The sequence below is a fragment of the Oncorhynchus clarkii genome, chromosome 28 (assembly GCF_045791955.1).
Source record: "Oncorhynchus clarkii lewisi isolate Uvic-CL-2024 chromosome 28, UVic_Ocla_1.0, whole genome shotgun sequence".
Taxonomy (NCBI): domain Eukaryota; kingdom Metazoa; phylum Chordata; class Actinopteri; order Salmoniformes; family Salmonidae; genus Oncorhynchus; species Oncorhynchus clarkii.
This window is the reverse complement of record NC_092174.1, coordinates 13,273,210-13,289,706: the sequence shown is the minus strand read 5'-3', so window position 1 is coordinate 13,289,706 and position 16,497 is coordinate 13,273,210. Positions and strand designations below refer to the sequence as shown.

The window sequence follows — 16,497 nt, the reverse complement described above, 5'->3', positions numbered from 1 at the left end:
ATCTTGAATCATGCATTCCTGCTCGGACATGCTAATTAATTTAAACAATTGATTTATTGAATCATACCATTTTAGTAGTCTATTAGACTTAAGTCATTTGAGTGGGTTTAAGATAAGATCATTAGACTACTCGTGTGTTCTATTGCCTGACCCCGCATGACCAGATTTGTTGGCTTGTGCCACCAATTGAAAACGTTAGGAAAAAGTTTCTTTTGAGCCCTGTGGAGGGTCTCACAATATCAAATATAATGTGAATTATAGCATTTGTATGCTTTCACACCAGTCCCCAAATTAGAAATAGTCATGTTACTATATTTTAGTTGCAGTTAAAATATGCCCGGGGTGTTAGAATTGAAAGTAATCCAAAAGTAATCGGTTACGTTACTGATTACTTTATTTTTTCATGTTAAAAGTAATCTGCCCCAGCACGGACTTACTACACAACTGAATTGAAATCACATTGACCCCAACTGTGGTGTTTGCATGTGAAAGCTAAACACACATTTTGGTCGTACATGAATTAACACTAGAAGTAGATCCACACCGATAAAGTGTTTTACCACATGTGAACCGTTAAACATCTGATTGAGCGTCATAAATCATCTTCCAATGAAAAGATAGAGAAAAGAGGTGTCTTGCTTTTCTGCGCTGGAGATAAAACAGCTGGCACGTACATGGTTGAGTTTGTCACAAAGTCCGCCATGGTCTGCGATATATAATCTTTGGATAATCTGAAAAAACTGAAATATACCCTCAACATAATCAGAGTCAGTCTGGTGAGTGCTGACGTGCAATCTGCAGTCAGGTTGTGCACTTCAACCCTTCAGTAGACCACTAAAGGTGTACTAGCACACACAGAGAGTCAGAATGAGAGTACGGGGTGATATCTAGGCATCCTATTGGCACCCTATTCCCTAAATAGTGCACTACGTTTGACCAGAGCCCTACAGTGGTGCACTATATAGGGAATATAGTGCCATTTCAGACAAACCCTAGATATAGTATGACTTCTACTCTGGAATTCAGCTGAGGAAACCTTCAGCTGAGGACCACTGTTTACTGTACCCTGTAATCTACTTTCCCACTAATTTACACATGTGAAGCATGGACCCTGTACGTATTGTCGTACAATCAAACACAGACCGTTAATAGATAGACTCACTAAGATTACAGCAATGTGTTTCCTGATTGACAGGTCATCTTTGAGGCTGTGGCCGGGGATGGCCGTGAGGGGGACATTGCCATTGATGACCTCACCCTTGTTAATGGGCCGTGTCCACCACAAGGTGAGTGTGTCAATGAATCGATGACCAGTGGGATGTTAATGTAAAAAACTACAAAATACACACAGAAACCAGAAAGGCTCTGAAAGCTATTCTTAATATGTGTGTGTTCTTGAGTTCGTGCATGCGTCCATCCATATGTGTGTGCACGTAAGTCCATCTGTGTGTGTGTGTGTGTGTGTGTGTGTGTGTGTGTTCTGCAGGGTTCTGTGACTTTGAGATGGACTACTGTGGCTGGCTGAACAGTCCCCCAGCTGTGTCAGGAGTGGACTGGGAATGGTGGTCAGGGTCCAGTGGAGGGCGCTTCTCTCCAACAGTGGACCACACCACCAACTCTGGCCAGGGTAGGCTGACGGTGTGACTGAAGGGGTTTGATCCTAGGTCAACTGTCTGTGCCACAAGATCGTATTTGACCGCTGAGCTAAAGTCTTAGCTCAACTTTAGGCTTGGGGAGCTTTAACAAGTCTTCAAGCCTGTGTGACCAATTGAGTTTGAGCCCTGGTCGGCCCTGTGCCACAAGACAGCGTTAGCCTGCTGAAGTTTATACCCAGGGCACAGCGTTTCCCGCTGTGGTTTTCATTGTCTAAAGAAAATGGCTTTACTTGTGTTTGTTGTGGCTCTCCTCTCCAGGACACTACATCATCTTTACGACATGTGTATTTTCCTCTGGACTGGAGATTACCCAGCTGCAGAGTGAACCAATGGAGGCGGCAGAGAATGCATGTATAGAGTTCTGGTACTTCATGGACATGTGGGGACCCATGGGTAAGTAGCCTAAACTGGCTCTGATATGGCTGTAAATGGTGAAGGATATAATGCAAACAATAAACCGATCTTGCATGCACAGGAGGTTGGCGGCGCCTTAATTGGGCTCGTGGTAATGGCTGGAGTGAAGTCAGTGGAATGGTGTCAAATACATCCAACACATGGTTTCCAGGTGTTTGATGCCATTCCATTTGCTCCGTTCCGGCCATTATTATGAGCCGTCCTCCCCACAGCAGCCTCCTGTGCGTGTAATACCATGCCACTATAGGGCCTACTGGTGTCATACATACCCCCCCAAAAAAGTGTGCATTTAGTGTTTGCTTCCCCCTTGCCCAGAGCCGATGGAGCTGACAGTCTATGTGAACGAGACGGGTGTTCTACGTTCGATATGGAGCAGATTTGGTAAACTCGACCCAATCTGGTATCAGGCCATGGTGGACTACAACGCTACAGGACCACACCAGGTCAGACAACGGTCAACCAATCAGACAGCGGTCAACCAATGTACCAGTGAGCATTCAAGTAGACATTGTTGGACCATGTGTTTTGTTGCAGATCATATTTTCTACCAGGCGCCCCGGCAGCGAAGACGGAGGCATAGCCCTGGATGACATCCACGTTAGGATGAACCTGAGCTGTGCAGAGCTGATCCCAACCACTTCAGCCCCCACCACAGTACCCACCACCCCTCCAGCCACTCCTATGGACTGCACCTTTGAACATGGTGAGGCACAGAGAAGAGGCTTGCTAGGAAATACATCAACCTGGTCCCAGATCTGTTTGCCAACCCCTCCTAGTTTAGCCTGAAGTCTCCTGGAATTGAGGAAGAATTCCAAGAAGATTTACTTAGGTCTGATTGGCATTAAGAATGAGTTGCGGGGAGGGTTCAGCTTCATAAAGGAGCACTGTGAAGGAAGCAATAACATACGCCTGTAACAGAGAAGATGGGAAAACTACATGAGATGAAAATGTTCCTGTCTTTCCCCATCAGGCCTGTGTAACTGTGTCCAGGAGACCGACGACGCCTTCGACTGGGTCCACTCCCAAGGCCTGCAGGTGGACCAGCCATGGAATGGACCGCTGTACGACCACACGGTCGGAAATGACAAAGGTACTGTTCTGGACCTGAAGAGCTAGCTACTGTCATGGACATTTTACACAGGGACATTCCAAATACATTTTTAAATCAAACATTGTTTATTATCAGCATGCTGGAGAGGTCACTGTCAAACTTAGATGCATAAAGTACCGGTCTGAAGTGAGCTTCCCCCACGGGGCAGTCCTGTTAGATCTCTTTATATACTGGTTACACGTTACATAGGCATAGTTCATAGGGTTGGTTCCGTCATGCGTCTGGCACCGTCTCCTACATATTCTGGCCGTTCTGCCAGATGGTCCAAAGGAGGGGGTCATGTCGCCTTGTGCATCTTCCACAAGTGTCACTCAAAGTGGCGAAGACTGTCATTTAATAAATGCCTGCTTTGTGTCCTGTGTGTGTGACAGGGTTTTACCTGATGATGAATATGTCTGGTAGCGTGGACGGTGAGACCGCGGTCGTCTCTGTTCCTCTTACGTTCCAAACCACAGACCTCTGCGTTGGCTTCTGGTATTACATGTTGGGACCCTCTGTGTCCAACCTGGACCTCTTAGTGCAGACGGTATGTACAGTAGACAGCTACTACAGTATGGGCTGCTTTCCCAGACACAGACTCAACCGGGTCTTGGAATGAAAAGTACTTTCAATTCAGAATCCAAATTGAGCTTGTTTTTTTAGTCCGGGACTAGGCTTAATCTCTGTCCTAGCCGTATATTTTTTTACACAGATGTTTTATAAGGAGTTTTACAACTCTGGGCCTTAGTTACTTTATAATAAACATACAGAATTCCCTGATGACTGCTATTGCCCAAATCATTGTCAATATATGTATTAGTGGCGAGGGGCTTTAGAGTAACAGCCTTCTACAGTTGGTTGAACTGACGGTTGAACAAGTGCCTTTCATCACCAAGCTTTTATGTCATTGTCCTCTAACTTGCACATAACTACCTTCTCAACTAATAGTTCTGTTTTTTTCAATGCGTCACCTATAAGAATACTGTAACATTTAGTATTACATGGAACTATAATCATTCTCTTCATGGTAGAAAACATCAAGAACTGTGGTGTGGACTCGCCAAGGCAGCCAGGATTCAGAGTGGATGAATGCACAGGTTCAACTCGGCATAGTAGACACACAGGAGGTATGCGTGCGCGCGCACACACACACACACACACACACACACACACACACACACACACGCACACACACACACACACACACACAGTGGTAATGAGTGCTCAGAACAGGGCAGCACGGCTGGCCCTCGGATGTACACGAATAGCTAATATTAATAATATGCATGTCAATCTCTCCTGGTTCAAAGTGGAGGAAGATATTGACTTCATCACTACTTGTATATGTGAGAGGTTTACCTGATGGTACACACACTTGCACATTGACATGTTGAATGCGCCGAGCTGTCTGTTTGAACTACTGGCGCGCAGCTCGGACACCCGTGCATACCCCACAAGACATGCCACGAGGTCTCTTCACAGTCCCCAAGTCCAGAACAGACTATGGGAGGCGCACACTACTACATAGAGCCATGACTACATGGAACTCTATTCCACATCAAGTAACTGATGCAAGCAGTGAATTATATATATTTTTTTAAACAGATAAAAATACACCTTATTGAACATCGGGGACTGTGAAGTAACACAAACATAGGCACAGACACATGCATACACACACACAAGATAACATACACACACGTGCACATGGATTTTGTACTGTAGATATGTGGTAGTGGTGGAGTTGGGGCCCGAGGGCACACAGTGTGTTGTGAAATCTGTGAATGTATTGTAATGTTTTGAAAATTTTATAAACTGCCTTCATTTTGCTGGACCCCAGGAAGAGTAGCTGCTGCCTTAGCTAATGGGGATCCATAATAAATGCATATGTATGATCTGTGGTCTAGGTTCAGTTCTCTGGAAGCAGGAATACCTCTGGCAGTGGGTTTATAGCCATCGATGATGTCACAGTCAAGGAAGGGGCCTGCAAAGATCAACGTAAGAGATGCGTTCATAATGGCTCTATAAACAGACTGCCCTGTGAAGCATTTTTTAACACTGAAAGTGTATATAATTGTTGTTATTATATTGCCACTAATGCACATAGTATAACCTATGTCGATCATATCACTTACTAGAGTTCCATTTCATTCTGTGGGGTTACACCATAACAAACACATCATGTAGGCAATATATTTCCTCACTGATTTGAGACTATGAGGATATTCTAAATCGGGAGAGGATGGGGAAGCATCAGGGTAATAAGTGTTTGCTTCATACAGATCCGTGTGGATTTGAGGTAGACTCCTGGTGTGACTTTGAGGTAGACGTGAGTCACAAGGGGCGCTGGGGCCGTTTGAGTGGCAGGAAGGACCGACTGGACCACACCTACAGAACTGAGAATGGTGAGTGCTATTATGGCCCAATATCATTGTGTTTGGGAAGGGTGGTAGAAAAGGAAGGGATACATCTTTTTTTTGTTGAACCTTATCTAACCAGGAAGTCCCACCTGGCCATCTTCAGGAAGCAGGTCAAACAGTAGTCATTCATGGCATTGTTTGGCTGCGAATTTAGCTGGTGCAAAAGTGGGATTTGAGCACCCGTTAAAGTGCTGCGTAAATCCAATCTATTATAATGGCAATTATTGATTGTCTGTGTCCTGTAGGTTTCTATCTGACTGTGTTGAAACGGAACACCGAGGAGATCGAGGTGGCTCAGTTGCTTTCTTCAGAGCTAAGCTCTACCACAGGGATGTGTGTTCGTTTCTGGTGAGCTCAGTCCCTCGCTGTTACCTCACTCTCCTCTCCTCACCTTTCTTTTCCCCTCTCACCCCTTAGCCTCGTTTCTCACCTCACTCTCCTACTAAAAACCTCACCCCACAATCTTCTCATTTCACCTCTGCCCTGATCTCTGACTCCTCGCCTCTAGGTACTGGCTGCCTGCTGGCGCCACTGACCGTCTGTCAGTGCATGTCCTGAGGAGCGAGGAGCAGGGCCTGGCTCTGTGGCAGCGTTCTGGAGCTTCCTCTACAGGCTGGGAGGTGGCAGAACTCACTGTGTCCGCCCCTAACACCTTTAAGGTTAGCTCCGCTAGCTAGCTACCGCAACACTGTACGCATTCTAATTGGCTGTGATACCAGCCATTCCTATGACCAGGTATCCTCATTGGAAAGTGGAATGGCGAGTGACTGATGGATATCTTTCCACTTTCTTCTGACTTCACACGCCCACAAACCTCCCATCCCCTCACCCCACACACCGCACACACTCTCAGGTGGTTTTCAGAGCAGAGCACGCGCCGGGCTCTGATTCGACGGTGCAGATTGATGACGTGTCTATGAGGGAAGGAGCCTGTACTCCCACGGGCAGCTGTGACTTTGAGTCTGGCCAGTGTACCTGGGTCAACGAGGCCCGGACAAGCGGACACGACTGGGTACAGGCAGACGGACGCTTCCATGGCCCAGACACTGACCACACCAGTCAGACACCAGAGGGTGAGAGCTTGGACCACAGGCACTGCAGGCAGTTACAAAGAGAAACACGTCGATCGATCCAGGTCAACTAGTTGAAAATCATGCTAGAATAGGATTCCCTTCCAATTAGACCTGTGAAAGAGAAGATGCTCTCAGTCAACTTACCTAGTAAAATAACGGAAAATAAACACGGAGATTGTACACACATCGTTTTAGTAGCTTAATGTGGTGCAGCCGGACATCAAAGCCCATTTTCCTGTGCATCAGATACTCAAGCTGAAATGATAGTTGCTGCCTTATGATGATGACTGATGTATACCTATATTGTGATCTGTTCTCCTATCAGGGAGGTTTTTGCTGAGCCCGGCCCTGCCACAGAACCAGAGCAGTCGGGCCGTGGTGGTCTCCGAGTGGATCCGGTCTCAGACTGAAGCCACCTGCCTTACCATCTGGTACCACATGAATGGCAGGTCAGAGCCTAGACTTACTGGGACTTGACTTTTCTTAGAGGGGAAGTTATTTTGTGTGGTGTCCGGTACATTAAAACCACATATGACAAGTTACATACATTCAAAAACAAGACATACACACCCCACCCTCTGGTTGGAGTAATTTACGTTTTAGTAATTTAGCAGACACTTATTGAGAAGCAGTTTAAGGTTAAGTGCCTTGCTCGAGGGCACATCAACAGATGTTTTTTCTTCATCTAGTCGGCTCGGGGATTCGAACCAGCGACTTTTTGGTTACTGGCCCAACGCTCTTAAAGACTAGGCTACCTGCCACCGTATGGAACGTTACTATTGTAATGACCTGTATATGAACTACTACTATTGGGATAGCAGGCTCTATATTGGTAAAGTGTGGTAGGAGTCAACATTTCTCTAATAGAATAATTATCGGCCCTCCCTTTATGTGTTCCTTATTGTGCAGTGAGTCTGGGGCCCTGCGCGTGTTTGAGCGCTCTGGTCCAACAAAAAAAGAGTTACTGTTTGAGACCCAGTCTGGGGGATCCAACTGGACCCGTTTTTCTGGCTCTGTGGAGAAGTCCGGCCCATTCCAGGTACAGTGACTGAGTGACTGGTTTAACGCTTTGTAAGCAGCTCACACACTGGTCCTGCTCATCTGAGTGTACTTTCTAACCCCTGTCTGTCTAGGTGCTGATAGACGCAGAATCTGGAGACCGTGGATTTATTGCTGTTGATGACATCATTGTAACGCCAGGGCTTTGTCCAGGTACAGTACAAACCATGTGGAAGGCTTTATAACTATAGTTGTAGACTGGTTATGGGAAAATCAAAACAGCAAGGCTAACTGTCCCTGTCCTCTGTCGGCCCTTGTCCCCTACACCTGTTTCGGTCCCCCCATACCCTATTCCATGTCCTTCCATCCCACGTTCACCTGTCCCGACAGACAATGGGACCAGCGGCGACTTTGTGGGGTGCTCCTTTGAGAACGGCACCTGTGATTGGGCGGATGTCAGTGTGGGCCAGTTTACCTGGCAGCGGGGCAGGAATGGCACTACCGCGGAAAACACTGGCCCGTCACTAGACCACACCCTGGGCACTGAGCTGGGTAAGACACACACACACATTTAAGACACACACCACCCTTGTAGTTCTACTTGAACCCCCCTCTGTTTACCCTGTATTCCTCCAGGCTGGTACATGGCGGTGGAGTCTAGCCGTGGGGATGTGGACAGCTTTGCAGCGCTGCAGAGTCCCACCATGAAGCAGGCCAGTGCTGTGTGCTTGCTGGAGTTCTACTACCACATGTATGGAACAGGTAAGATGCTCCAACACATCTGCATGCGTGCGTAACAAGTGCTGTGTGATTCTGCGTGCTTGCACGTACGGGTAACTGCCCAAATAAAGGGAACGCCAAACAACAAGTGTTTTGGGCCACCGCGAGCCACCAGAACAGCTTCCATACATCGCTATAGATTCTACAAGTGTCTGGAACTCCATATACATTTCATCCTTTGGTGTTTTGTTGTTGGTGGTGGAAAACGGTGTCTCAGGCAGCGCTCCAGGATCTCCCTTAAGGGTTCAACTGGGTTGAGCTCTGGTGACTGAGACGGCCTTGGCGTAGGATTGACATCGTTTTCATGCTCATCAAACCATTCAGGGACCACTCGTGCTCCGTGGATGGGGAGCATTGTCGTCCTATAGGAACATAGCCACGGTAGCCAAAATAATGGCCTGCCCAGCATGATGGGCTGTTAATTGCTTAATTAGCTCAGGAGCTACACCTGTGTGGAAGCACCTTCTTTCAATATACTTTTTACCTGTATGTGCACGTTTTGCGTTTATGCGTGTTTATAAGGGCCGGGATGATACCAGTATTGTGATACTCGTTAGTATCGTGGCAAGGAAACAAAACACAAAGCGGATTTAACTTCTTTAGGAAAACAGACCTAATGTTGGAAGCAAACATCATTATGTTGTCATCCAGAGTCAAATTTATTTATTTTCCAAGCTATAGCACACAATGTTTTTACATACAGCAGGTTTTTAAAGGACCAAAGAGGTTTGGTCTGCTTATGTTTACATTTTTGGTATCGGCCGTCGTAGTGTTTATGGGTGTGTGCATTGTGTGTGTGCTTGCGTTGATGTAGGTGTAGGGGAACTCCGTGTGCTTCTTCAGGAGGGTTCCAGGACCACTCCTCTGTGGTGGCGGTCGGGGGACCAGGGGGACGCGTGGCGTACCCCCCATGTGTTCACCCTGTTCTTCCAGGCGACCAGGACCTTCAGTCAGCTAGGGGACATCGCCATTGACGACATCCTCTTCCTCAACTGTAGTCTGCCTGGTGAGCAGCAAACACACAAAGTGACTGTAGACAGGGGTTGTGTTGCAGAGGAAGGGAAACAATTACGCTATAAAATACAATGGCAATATCCTAAGTGGTCAATTGCATTTAGGGGAATATAGTATAGCAAAACATAGCATACCTGTCTATTACAGGAGCTACAGTATATAGATTGAATCTCACTTTGCTCCAGTGCTGATTTTAAAGCAGGTTGAGTGAGTCTTTGCTGAACTCTGTTTTCGCTCCCCCTCAGAGCCCCAGGACTCCTGTCCAGCTGGAGTGTTCACCTGCTCTAACCGTGTGTGTGTGGCGCAGAGCCGAGTGTGTGACTACACCGACGACTGTGGGGATGGGACTGACGAGGCCGACTGTGGTGAGTGAGAAGGACCGTTTTGCACGCAGGAAAACCTTGGTTCATACTTTTAACCAGGACCTGGAGTTTTTCCTGGCCAGGTCACATAATAATAACAAAGAGCTCTAATCGGGTTGGTTGTATCCTGAGTGTTCCCTTTCCTCTGTCCGCGTGTATCCAGAGAAGCAGGGTTACGAAGGGCACTGCAGCTTTGAGCAGGGCCTGTGCTCCTGGGAGGAGAGTGAGGTGGACACCCCCGGGGCTGACTGGACCTTCCAGAAGGGAGAGAGTGCCTGGCCTCAACACGGGCCGCCGAGGGACCACACCAAAAACAACGGAGCAGGTAGGTCCACTCGGTGCACTTCGAGACAGATTATAGTGTGTGGATTGGGGAGTTCAAGATTTGCCCTCTGGCCATCCCCGTGGTCTTTCGTCACAGACTTATAGAGTAGCAACGCTCCTGAGAGATTTACTTCAGGGTGCTGAGATTACCGTCCCCCCACTACTGTCGGTGGTGTAGATACAGGCCGGTTCTTTGTGATAGAACGAGGTCGTCTTTATGTTTCAGGGCACTATGTTGTTCCCGGGAGCCACCTGACTGAGAAGGGCCAGACATCAGAGCTGCTTTCCAGCACTCTGCTACCCAGCTCCAACTGCACCGTGAGTCACTCTACGTTCACAACCACTCTGTCAATCGCTATCTATATGGTTCACAATGAACACGAATGTTACACCAGCACATAGAGTTGGCTAGAGGGTGCACTTGCCACAAAAGCCTGTTTTAGGCCGCGATAGTGCTGCCTGTGCCATCACAGAAACGATCAGGGCAAAGATAGGAAGTGTGCCCTCTCTCCATCTCTATGCACCAACAGCAGTACCGAAGCCTCCTCAAGCTAGTCTGTAGTTCTCTCAGTGAGACGCTGCTCTCTGTCTCTCCCTACAGGTGAGGTTCTTCTACTACAGTCAGGATGAGGAGACGGCCAGTCTGACTATGAGGCTGAGGACAGACCAGGATGGGGCTGATGACACTGTGCTGTGGACCAGAGACTCATCACAGGACTACAGCTGGCACAGGGCAGAGGTCATACTGTTCATACCGGTCAACAGCAAGGTCAGAGAGGACAACACACATACACATACAAACACACACACACAGACATTTGTGACATGGAGATTATTTAGTGTGTATTGCATAACAGATTGGATGGCTCATTGGTGTCAAATTAAAATATAATTTTATTTGTCACATGTGCCGAAAACAACAGGTGTATAACTTACCGTGAAATGCTTACTTAACCAACGATGCAGTTAAGAAAATCGAATAACTAAAATATTTACTAGATAAACTAAAGGGGGAAAAAAACAGTAATGAGGTTAAATACAAGGGGTACCTGTACCGGGTCAATGTGCAGGGGTACAGGTTAGAGGTAATATGTAGGTAGGGGTTAAGTGACTATGCATAGATGACAAACAGCGAGTAGCAGCAGTGTAAAAACAAAGGGAGGAGGGGTGGCAATGTAAATGTAAATAGTCCGGGTGGCCATATGATTAATTGTTCAGCAGTCTTATGGCTTGAGGATAGAAGCTGTTAAGGAGCCTTTTGGACTTAGACTTGGCGCTCCGGTACCGTTTGCCGTACGGTAGCAGAGAGAACAGTCTATGACTTGGGTGACTGTAGTCTTTGACAATTCTTTGGGCCTTCCTCTGACACACCCTAGTATATAGGTCCTGGATGGCAGGAAGCTTGGCCCCAGTGATGTACTGGGCTGTACGCCCTACCCTCTGTAGCGCCTTATGGCTGGATGCCGAGCAGTTGCCATACCAAGCGGTGATGCAACCGTTCAGGATGCTCTTAATGGTGCAGCTGTAGAACTGTTGAGGATCTGGGGACCCATGCCAAATCTTTTCAGTCTCCTGAGGGGAAAAGGTGTGGTCGAGCCCACTTCACAACTTTCTTGGTGTGTTTGGACCATGATAGTTTGTTGGTGAAGGAACTTGAAACTCTCAACATGCTCCACCACAGCCCCGTCGATGTTAATGGAGGCCTGTTCGGCCCTCCTTTTCTTGTAGTCCACGATCAGCTCCTTTGTCTTGTTCACATTGAGTGAGAGGTTGTTCTCCTGACACCACACTGCCAGGTCTCTGACCTTCTCCCTATAGGCTGTCTCATCGTTGTCGGTGATCAGGCCTACCACCGTTGTATCGTCGGCAAACTTAATGATGGTGTTGGAGTGGTGCTTGGCCACGCAGTCGTGGGTGAACAGGGAGTACAGGAGGGGACTAAGCACACACTCCTGAGTGGCCTCCATGTTGAGGATCAGCGTGGAAGATGTGTTGTTCCCTACCCTTACCACCTAGGGTCGGCCCATCAGGAAGTCCAGGATCCAGGGTCATTAGCTTAGTGATGAGTTTGTGGGAACTATGGCGTTGAGCGCTGAGCTGTAGTCAATGAACAACATTCTCAAATAGGTGTTCCTTTTGTCCAGGTGGGAAACGGAAGTGTGGAGTGCGATTGAGATTGTGTCATCTGTGGATCTGTTGGGCGGTATGTGAATTGAAGTGGGTCTAGGGTTTCTGGAATGATGGTGTTGATGTGAGCCATGGCCAGGCTTTCAAAGCACTTCATGGCTACCGACGTGAGTGCTACGGGCGGTAGTCATTTAGACAGGTTACCTTTGCTTTATTGGGCACAGGGACTATCGTGGTCTGCTTGAAACATGTAGGCATTACAGACTCGGTCAGGGAGAGGTTGAAAATGTCAGTGAAGACACTTGCCAGTTGGTCAGCACATGCTCTGATCACATGTCCTGGTAATCCGTCTTGCTCACATCGGCTCACTTGGTGTGTGTGTGTGTACGTATGCTTGTGTGTCTGCAGATTGTATTCCAGTATAAGAGAGGAGATAACCACATTGGTCTGGTTGCAGTTGACGACGTTTCCTTCTTCAAGGAGTGTGTCCACGACCCTAACAACAGCCAGCTGCCAGTCAACCCACCTTCCTCTGTCCCTCCAACTAATCCAGCCACACCCACTCCCTCAGACCTTCCCACAACTGAAACCACACCCACTTCCTCAGTCCCTCCCACCACCAGTCCCTGTACGTTTGAGAGTGACCAGTGTCTGTGGAGTGACACCAGTGAGGGCGTCAACAGATGGCAGAGACAGGAAGCCGGAAACCACACAGTACCAGAGACGGACCACACGACTGGCACAGGTAACTACAAGGGACCACACACACTGACCAAACACATGGCCACAACCACCTACCAATGACAACGCAACAGCACATGTAAAGCCATTTAACATAAAGGTGTGTTCTGTTATTTTCATTTCACCAGTGACAACTCGATCGGTACTATTAACACAATCAGCCAAGAAAAAAACAGATGGTTACGTTCCTCAACACAGTTTAAAAAGCAAGTGCAGCAGCAGCACTTTTGACAGGAAATTAAAGTTACAGGTTGCATGTTTTGGGCCTTTTCCTTCTCCCTCCTACTTTGTGTATAGGCTACTACATGGCAGTCAATTTCAGCCAGTCCCAAATCGAGGCTCGTCTCCAGAGTCCCGCCCTCCCATCCTTGTCCCCCTACTGCCAGATACTGTGAGTGACAGACAGGGCAGCCAGTAGGCTGATGCCACGAGCCCGCCTTCGATGTCTACCTGTGGATTTTGACCTCAGTTTTATTCAACAATATTTTATATTATAGACTCACGGACCATGTAGTAGCATCTCTCTCTTTCTCTCTATCCACCCCACCCTTCTCTCTCTCACTCACTCAGGTTTCACTTCCAGATGCGCGGTAAAAGTGTAGGGTCTCTGACTGTTCTTCTGCAGGAGGCTGAGGGCAAAGAGGTAGCACTATGGTCACGCACACTCACCACCGCCCCCCAGTGGAGACCAGAGCACCTGCCCCTAGGTCAACATCTGCAGCCCTACAAGGTGTGTGTTCCCATATACCCTTTACCAGCTTTGTTGATATGACTCCATTGGGCCATACATTGAACTGGCACGGTATTTCAGTGGAGCCATAAAACCACATGTTTAGGTCCAGGAGTCATTTTTAACTGATCATGTTACTAGACCAGGAAAAACTCTGGTCGCTACTTGACTCTACTAGGCCGAGATTATTCTGTTCTCAGGTCAGGCGATCAGGAGAAACCTCTGGACCCACAGCATGCTAGTTGACTGTACTGACGTAATTGTCTGTCCTCTCAGGTAGTGTTCAGAAGCTTGGCCGGGGAGAGCCTCTCAGATGTCTCTCGTGCTGTTGCTCTGGACGATATCTCCTTCCTCAACTGTGACACATCCTACCAGCCACCAGGTAGGGCTAGGACTGGATCAGTTTAGCCTTTTAGATCATAAGGAATAAGACTAGGTAGACAGGGGGGAGGACCTGATCCTAGACCTGATCCTAGATCAGTGCTTTGAGAAGCTTTATGAATAAAGGCCGAGGCCACATCATGTCACTGGGTCACTATTTTACTTTTCTCTCCCCAGCCCTGTCTGCATATGACTGTTCCTTCGAGAGGGACCTGTGTGGCTGGATGCGGGGGGCAGAGGAGGAACAGGACTGGCAGGTGAAGTCTGGTCCTACAGACACCCCAAACACTGGGCCTGCTGGGGACCACACCACCACCACTGGTCAGTCAGTCCCACAGTTGCATCACATCACCACTCAATGTACTCATTTCATGATGATGTACATTAAAACACACCCTGTTTTTGTTTGATATTTTATTGCAACATAAAAGCATCTCTCATTGTTTGATGCTAGCGATATAGTAGGCTATGGTTCTTCCCTCACTGTTTCTGGTACTTTAAAGGGGTAGTGTAACCAATGACCATGATTACATCACATCTGGACAATATAACATCATATTATGGAACTGTTGCCATGTTTTAATGTTGGCATAGTCAGCAGGGTGCTTTTAATTTCTTCAACGGTTCCAACCTGTTGCATAATTCAATAGTTTCCTCAATGTTAATCAGTGTGTTGTTTAATTCCTAGGGTATTACCTGTACATCGAGAGCTCTGCTCCGAGCACCGTTGGTGGTGTTGCTCAGCTGAAGTCCCAGTTGCTGCCCCCTGCAGGGCCCCAGGGGTACTGCCTCTCTTTCTGGTACCACATGTTTGGGCCCACTGTAGGATCACTCAGGATGGTGCTACACACCACACAGTCCCGGCTAGGAACACTGGTAAGAACAGAACCTGGATCAGAGATTAGGAGTAACATCTAAATCTGTCCCCTGTCTTTACCTATGAGCTATAGGTAATATCTGACACTAGATCAGTGATCTATATCATCTACCTGCTCTCCTGTCTTTATCTATAGGTGTGGTACAGGGGTCGCACTCAGGGGGATGAGTGGCGGCTGGCCCAGAGTCATGTGACCTTACACGAAGTCCACTTGGTGGTATTGGAGGCCTCGGTGGGCGGGGAGGCAGGGGACATCGCCATCGATGACATCACCTTCACCGCGGGACCCTGTGCCCCATCAGGTACCCTTCATCATAACTTCATTCTGTACACTTAGTATAACTCTTCTTAATGGTGTACTCTGATACAAGTCCTAGCATGCATTTGTTCGTTTTTATGTATGTCTGTATATGTTAATATACCTGTATATTTCCATATATCATTAATTATATGTTGATACACTACATGACCTAAAGTATGTGGACACCTGCTCGTCTAACATCTCATTCCAAAATCATGGTCATTAATATGGACTTGGTCCCCCCTTTGCTGTTATAACACCCTCCACTATTCTGGAAAGACTTTCCACTAGATGTTGGAACATTGCTGCGGGGACTTGCTTCCATTCAGCCACAAGAGCATTTGTGAGGTCGGGCACTGATGTTGGGAGATTAGGCCTGGCTCGCAGTCAGTGTTCCAATTCATCCCAAAGGTGTTCGATGGAGTTAAGGTCAGGACTCTGTGCAGGCCAGTCAAGTTCTTCCACACCGATCTCAACAAACCATTTCTGTATGGACCTCACTTTGTGCACGGGGGCATTGTCATGTTTAAACAGGAAAGGGCCTTTCCCAAACTGTTGCCACAAAGTTGGAAGCACAGAATCTAGAGTGTCATGGTATTCTATAGTGTTAAGATTTCCCTTCACTGGTACTAAGAGGCCTAGCCCGAACTATGAAAAACATCCCCAGACCATTATTCCTGCTCCCTCCGCCAAACATTACAGTTGGCAGTATGCATTCGGGCATGTAGCATTCTCCTGGCATCCGCCAAACCCAGATTCGTCCGTTGGACTTCCAGATGGTGAAGCATGATTCATCACTCCAGAGAACGCATTTCCACTGCTCCAGAGTCCAATGGCGGTGAGCTTTATACCACTAGCCAATGCTTGGCTAGCCAATGCTTGGTTATCTTAGGCATGTGTGCAGCTGCTCGGCCATGTAAACACATTTCATGATCTCCCAACTCACAGTTCTTGTGCTGACGTTGCTTCCAGAGGCAGTTTGGAATTCAGTATTAAGTGTTGCAACCGAGGACAGAAGATATTTACGCACTTCGCACTTCAGCACTCGGCGGTCCCATTCTGTGACCTTGTGTGGCCTACCACTTTGTAATTTGACCAACTGACTTGTTGGACAGGTGGCATCCTATGACTTTGCCACATTGAAAGTCATTGAGCTCTTCAGTAACACCATTCTACTGACAATGTTTGTCTATGGAGACTGCATGGCGG

At 47.6% G+C, this 16,497-nt stretch overlaps 1 protein-coding gene across 1 annotated transcript; it reads left to right on the top strand.

Annotated features, from left to right (window-relative positions):
* The first annotated feature begins 6,613 nt into the window (after nt 1-6,613).
* Nucleotides 6,614-14,137, top strand: LOC139386709 (MAM and LDL-receptor class A domain-containing protein 1). The gene is made up of 15 exons (XM_071132543.1): nt 6,614-6,671; nt 6,978-7,101; nt 7,562-7,691; nt 7,786-7,864; nt 8,042-8,203; nt 8,288-8,413; nt 9,246-9,437; nt 9,691-9,810; nt 9,971-10,132; nt 10,358-10,449; nt 10,733-10,900; nt 12,667-13,003; nt 13,297-13,390; nt 13,570-13,729; nt 14,006-14,137. The coding sequence occupies exons 1-15, from the start codon at nt 6,614-6,616 to the stop codon at nt 14,135-14,137; spliced, it is 2,136 nt and encodes a 711-aa protein (XP_070988644.1).
* Nucleotides 14,138-16,497: the final 2,360 nt, after the last annotated feature.